This window comes from Moschus berezovskii, chromosome 12 (genome assembly GCF_049115385.1).
Source record: "Moschus berezovskii isolate FMDL1 chromosome 12, NW_MosBer_1.0, whole genome shotgun sequence".
Lineage (NCBI taxonomy): Eukaryota > Metazoa > Chordata > Mammalia > Artiodactyla > Moschidae > Moschus > Moschus berezovskii.
This window is the reverse complement of record NC_142471.1, coordinates 45,395,184-45,401,183: the sequence shown is the minus strand read 5'-3', so window position 1 is coordinate 45,401,183 and position 6,000 is coordinate 45,395,184. Positions and strand designations below refer to the sequence as shown.

At 39.1% G+C, this 6,000-nt stretch overlaps 1 protein-coding gene across 1 annotated transcript; it reads left to right on the top strand.

Annotated features, from left to right (window-relative positions):
* Window positions 1–458: 458 nt before the first annotated feature.
* On the top strand, window positions 459–1,403 carry LOC129555170 (olfactory receptor 6C74-like). The gene has a single exon (XM_055424317.2). It carries the CDS (start codon window positions 459–461, stop codon window positions 1,401–1,403), a length of 945 nt encoding a protein of 314 aa, XP_055280292.2.
* The last annotated feature ends 4,597 nt before the right edge of the window (window positions 1,404–6,000 follow it).

Below are 6,000 nucleotides of genomic sequence, written 5' to 3'. Positions count from 1 at the left end.
GCAGTGTGGGAAACCTGGGTTCAGTCCCTGGGTTGGATTAATAAATAAGTGTCAATAAGTCCATCTACCGATCCAACTATATTTAAGAGTATAATAATGACCCTAATATTGAAATTGGACACTAAGGGACACATAGGAAATGTGGACATTGCATGTCAAGTGAGCTACATGTTTTACCTTACTTAATTCTTTTAAGAACATGAATAAGCATCAGAAGGTGAAAATGAAGTCCACAAAAGAACAAACATTCCAAAGATGATCTGTCTCTACAAAGTATTGAAATAGTATGAAACTCAGCTTCTTCCGGGTCAAGAATCAATTCACTGAGCCACTCTGCTATGTGCCTAATTCCTTTCTGAGGAGCCAAATACTTGTTCTTATGCTTCTCTAAAATTTTTGAGCTCATCTGATGTCTTTATTTCAGGTTAAGATCAGCAGGTGATGCTGAGTGGGAAAAGATGTCCATGGAAATGAAGAATGGGACAAGCGTCCAAGAATTCACCTTGGAGGGCTTCCCTGCTGTCCAGCACCTGGGCAAAATCCTCTTCCTGGTGCACCTGCTGGCATACCTGGCGTCCATTGCAGGCAGTGCGGTCATAGTCACCATCACCTGTGCTGACTCCCGGCTACAGACACCCATGTACTTTTTCCTCAGCATTTTCTCTTTCTTTGAGTGTTGCTTCACAAGTGCCGTTATTCCTAAATTGCTGGTCATCTTTCTTTTAGGCAAGCAAACTATTTCCTTTGCTGCCTGTTTCATACAAGCCTTTGTCTTTGTGTTTCTGGGAGCAGCAGGGTTCCTCCTCATAGCAGTGATGTCTCTGGATCGGTACCTAGCCATTTGCAAGCCTCTTCATTACATGACCATCATGAACCTGAGGACTTGCCGCCTCCTGGTCACAGCCTGCTTTGCTTTGGGCTTCACTCTCATTACTGGTCTGGTGGTGAAGGTGTCCCAGTTATCCTTCTGTGGCCCCCATGTCATACCTCACTTCTTCTGTGACCTCGGCCCCCTGATCCATCTCTCCTGCTCTGACACCAGGTCTGTTGAAACATTTCTCTTTGTCCTTGCTTTGTGTGTCCTTTTGACATCCCTCATCATAACCATCACTGCATACAGCAACATAGTCGTCACAATCATTGGACTCCCATCAGCCAAAGAGCGACAGAAAGCTTTCTCCACCTGCTCCTCTCACCTCATTGTCCTCTCTCTGATGTACGGCAGTTGTGTCTTTATATACATGAAACCAAAGCAGGTGAACAGGCTGGAGTCCAACAAGGAGGCTGCCCTTGTGAACACGGTGGTGACTCCCCTGCTGAACCCTGTCATCTGCACTCTACGGAACAAGCAGGTCCACCAGGCTCTGAGGGAGACCATGTGCAGAGTGAAAATATCAGATTAAAAAAAAAAATCACCCAGCCTTGCAGTGGAAGACTTCTAAAAACCATCCATCTTCATTCCAGAGTTCATAATTGAGAGTCTCTTGCAGACCTCACTTAATCTGTTCACTCGTCCTCAGTAAAATGGAAATCTTTGTGTTCTCAAGGCCACATTTATCATGGCATTTCTTCCTAAATATACCACACACTGATGACAGCTGATTTTAATTGCCAAATCCTTTAATGAATTTGTACTCTTTCTTCTGTTATAAACCATGTGCTTGAAATTTCCAAAATTGAGACATTTTTGCCAGGGTAGAAATGTGTCTATTTTCCCTTCAGAAGAAACACCACAAAAAAGATCGACATATTTTTCTTTTATTTTTTAAATCAATGTCTGAAGTTAGATAATCACAAATATATTTTATGAAATACATCCCACATCACGACTGGATCATACTTATTTTGAAGGTCCTTTTTACAGAATTTATATTTCATCTTATTGACAATCAAGAAATACTAAACTTTCTCTTAAAAAATCATGTATGTGTTACAATTAGCTACATATTATATGCCATAGCTATGGACGCTGTATTAAAAAGAGACTGTAAATGCCAAGGTCAAAGTAGGAAAGTGGGGACAGAGAGTATTACAGAAACTGGGAGAAAGAGAACAATAGTTTTGGAAGTAGCAGTGGGAATGGAATACACAGAGACCAATAGTAAATTCTGGATCATTTTGCTTTGGACAAGCCTGGGTTCTAAGCTTGCTACTAACTCATCAAGTTCCCAAAACTCATCAGGCACCTTATCCATCAAATGTGGAGTTTGGGCTAGATAATCTCTAGAGTCCATTTGAAAATATCCTGGAGATAGATCCCAGATGCTGCAAGAATCTGGAAATTATTAATAAGTTCCACTGTGAGAGGTGAATTACTGGAAAATGTATTGAAGTTGTCGAGGTCTATTATTTTAGGAACAAATCATGATAAATCTACTGAAAAAGGGGTAAGCCAAGATTTTAATCAAGATTTTATAATAATTTACTTAATTTAAACTAATCAGTTGTACTTTTCATTTACTTGAGACAGACTGTGATTAAAGGGTGAGCCTGACAAATAGAAAATTGAAGACCAGAAATCTCAAATTCAATTTATGGATCCAGGCCACAGGTAATACCCAGTGAAGGATGAATTCTAATATGAGGATTAATACATTAGATCCTGGGGATGTAAAATATTTTCTTGAGACAGATTCCTGAGTTAATTTTACACCAAAAAAATTCCAATAATAAATTTTAAAACATTAAAACATTTCAAGGAGATAAAACACAAAAAGCTGTAGATATTTAATGTATGCAACTTGATGTGTTTGGAGATAAGGATACACTTGTGAAACTCATCACTCTAATGCCATAAACCTATCTATCACCTCTGAGAGTTTCATCCTGTTACCTTTGCTGTTCTTTTTTCCTTATATGGTAGAAGCACACAATATAAGATCTACCCTCTTAGAAAAATTTTAAATAGACAACAGAACATTGTTAACGATAGGCTCTATGTCATACAGTTGTCCAGAACCCCTTTATTTTGTGTAACTAAAACTTTGTTCCTCTACTAATACTTCTCTACTTTCTTCTTCCCCCTGCTTCTGAAAACCAACACTCAATTTTCTGCTTCTATGTGTTTGATTAGATTCCACATATATCTGAGATCAAATAGCGTTTGTCTTTTTGCATCTGGAATATTTTACTTAGATAATATCCCCCAGTTACATCCATGGTGAGGCAAATAACAGGAGTTTCTTCTATTTTTAAGGCTGAAAAATATTACACTACATATATATATATATATGCCACAAATTCTTTATCTGTTCCTCTGTAGATGCACATTTAGGTTATTTATATATCTTAGCTATTAAAAAACGCTGCAGTGAACAAGAGTACAGTTATCTCTTTGAAATCCATATTTCAATTTATTTAAATATACACCACTGCAGTCAGAAAGGGAAACTCAAGTGACATATGGAATTTTTATCAATGTTGATGCAACAGAGACTATGAGCAAACCGTAAAGATACCTAGGTCTCATTAGGAGAATTTACAATACAATTGGATAGTTGCTGAACATACTACATAAGTCTGAGGAAGTTCATTGGTTGCTGTTGGAAGCAAAACATTGTCATATTAACAGGGAATTAATTGCATGAATTGTGAATGAAAACAGTAATTTGTGCTCTCAAAGTCTATATTATCCTTGTGGCATCTCCAAATAAAATTAGTCATAATTACCCTAGGGTGTACAAAGTACCACACAACACTATGTGTGTAAAAGTAAAATTAGATAGTTTCTTATGAACAAAATATCACAAAGAAAAAGTAAAAAAAAATTCCCATTTAAAATTACACCAAAAAAATCCTAGGAATAAACTTAACCAAGGCGATGAAAGACTTATATGCTGAAAACTGTAAAAATTGATAAAGAAAACGGAAGATGATTCAACGAAATGCAGAGATGTCTCATCCTCTTGGATTCAGTTCAGTCACTCAGTCGTGTCTGACTCTTTGCAACCTCATGAACCGCAGCACGCCAGGCCTCCCTGTCCATCACCAACTCCTGGAGTCCACCCAAACTCATGTCCATTGAGTCGGTGAAGCCATCCAGCCATCTCATCCTCTGTCACCCCCTTCTCCTCCTGCCCCCAATCCCTCCCAGCATCAGAGTCTTTTTCAGTGAGTCAACTCGTCGCATGAGGTGGCCAAAGTATTGGAGTTTCAGCTTCAACATCAATCCTTCCAATGAACACCCAGGACTGATCTCCTTTAGAATGGACTGGTTGGATCTCCTTGCAGCCAAGGGACTCTCAAGAGTCTTCTCCAGCACCACAGTTCAAAAGCATCAGTTCTTCTGCGCTCAGCTTTCTCTATAGTACAACTCTCACATCCATACATGACCACTGGAAAAACCATAGCTTTGACTAGATGGACCTTTGTTGGCAAAGTAATGTCTCTGCTTTTTAATATGCTGTCTAGGTTGGTCATAACTTTTCTTCCAAGGAGCAAACTTCACTGATGCTCTTTTCAACTTAAATGAATGATTTTTGTATGTGTCTTATTTTAAAATTTTTCTATAATTACATCCTCAAATTTGCTATTCTGTCATCTGTAATGTCCAATATGCTGTTTATTCCATCCAATAAGATCTTCATCTAAGGCATGTTGTTTTGACTAAAAGAAGGTATACTTTGCATTTTAAAAGCCCCCATATTGAGGTATAATTGACATAGTAAAAGCTGTGCATACTTAATGTGTACAACTTGATGACACTGGAGATAACGATGCACTCATGAAACAATCATCACAATCAAGGCCATAAATCTATACATCACCTCCAATAGTTTCTCCCAATCCCTTTAGTTTTGTTTGCTTTTGTAGTTAAGAACACAACATAAGATCTGCCGACTAACCAAAAATTTAACGATACAGTACAGTATCATGACACTAGGCCCCATGTTGTATGGTAGAATCTAAAACTTACTCATCTTGCAGTGCTGAAATTTGTATATTTTGACTGACACCTACATCCCTCTTTCTGGCTCACCTCAGACCCTCTTAAACCACTGTTCTACTCTCTGTCCTTTGAATTTGGATATTTGAGATTTCTCATAAAAAAAGAGATCATATAGTATTTGTCTTTCTGGGTCCAGCTTGTTTTATTCAGTACAATGTTCTCTAGGTCCATTCGTGTTGTCAGGTATTTTAGGATTTCCTTCTTTTAAAGTTCAATAATATTCTACTGATGTATATACCACATGTTTAGCCATTCATCCTTCAATGGGCACAAGCTGTTTCTATATCATGGCTATTATCAATAATGTTGCAAGGAATCTGGGAGTGCAAATGTCTCTTCAATATCTGGATTTCGATTTCTCATTTATTTATTCTTGGCTGCATTGAGTCTTCATTGCTGTGTGTGAACTTTTTCTAGTTGCAAAGAGCAGGGGCTGCTCTTCATTGTGATGTGAGGGCTTCTCATTGGAGTGGCCTCTCATTGCAGAGCACAGGCTCTAGGCGTGCAGGCTTCAATAGTTGTGGTACATGGACTCAGTTACTCAACAGCATGTGGGATCTTCCCAGAGCAGAGATTGAAACCGTGTCTGCATTTGCAGGCAGATTCTTAACCACTAAACCACCGGGGAAGCGCCTGGATTTCAATTTCTTGAAAAAATACCGATATGGTAGTTCTATTTTTAATTTTTTAATGAACTTCCCTACTATTTTCCACACTGGCTTCACCAGTTTACATCCCCATCAAAAGTGTACAACAGGGGCTTCCCTGGTGGCTCAGTGGTAAAGAATTCACCTGCCAGCGCAGGAAATATGTGTTTGATCCCTGACCTGGGAAGATTCATGTGCCTCAGAGCAACTAAGCCCATGCACCACAACTACTGAACCTGTGCTCTAGAGCACAGGAACTGCAACTACTGAGCCCATTTACTGCAACTACTGAAGCCCGCAGACCCTAGAGCCCATCTTCCATAACAAGAAAGCGACTGCAACGAGAAGCCTGCACACCGCGTCTAGAGAGTAGCCTCTGCTCCCTGCAACTAGAGAAAAGCCTGT

What these genes read in the sequence shown, in the direction of transcription:
- LOC129555170 (XM_055424317.2), top strand. Translation starts at nt 459, where the DNA reads ATGTCCATGGAAATGAAGAATGGGACAAGCGTCCAAGAATTCACCTTG.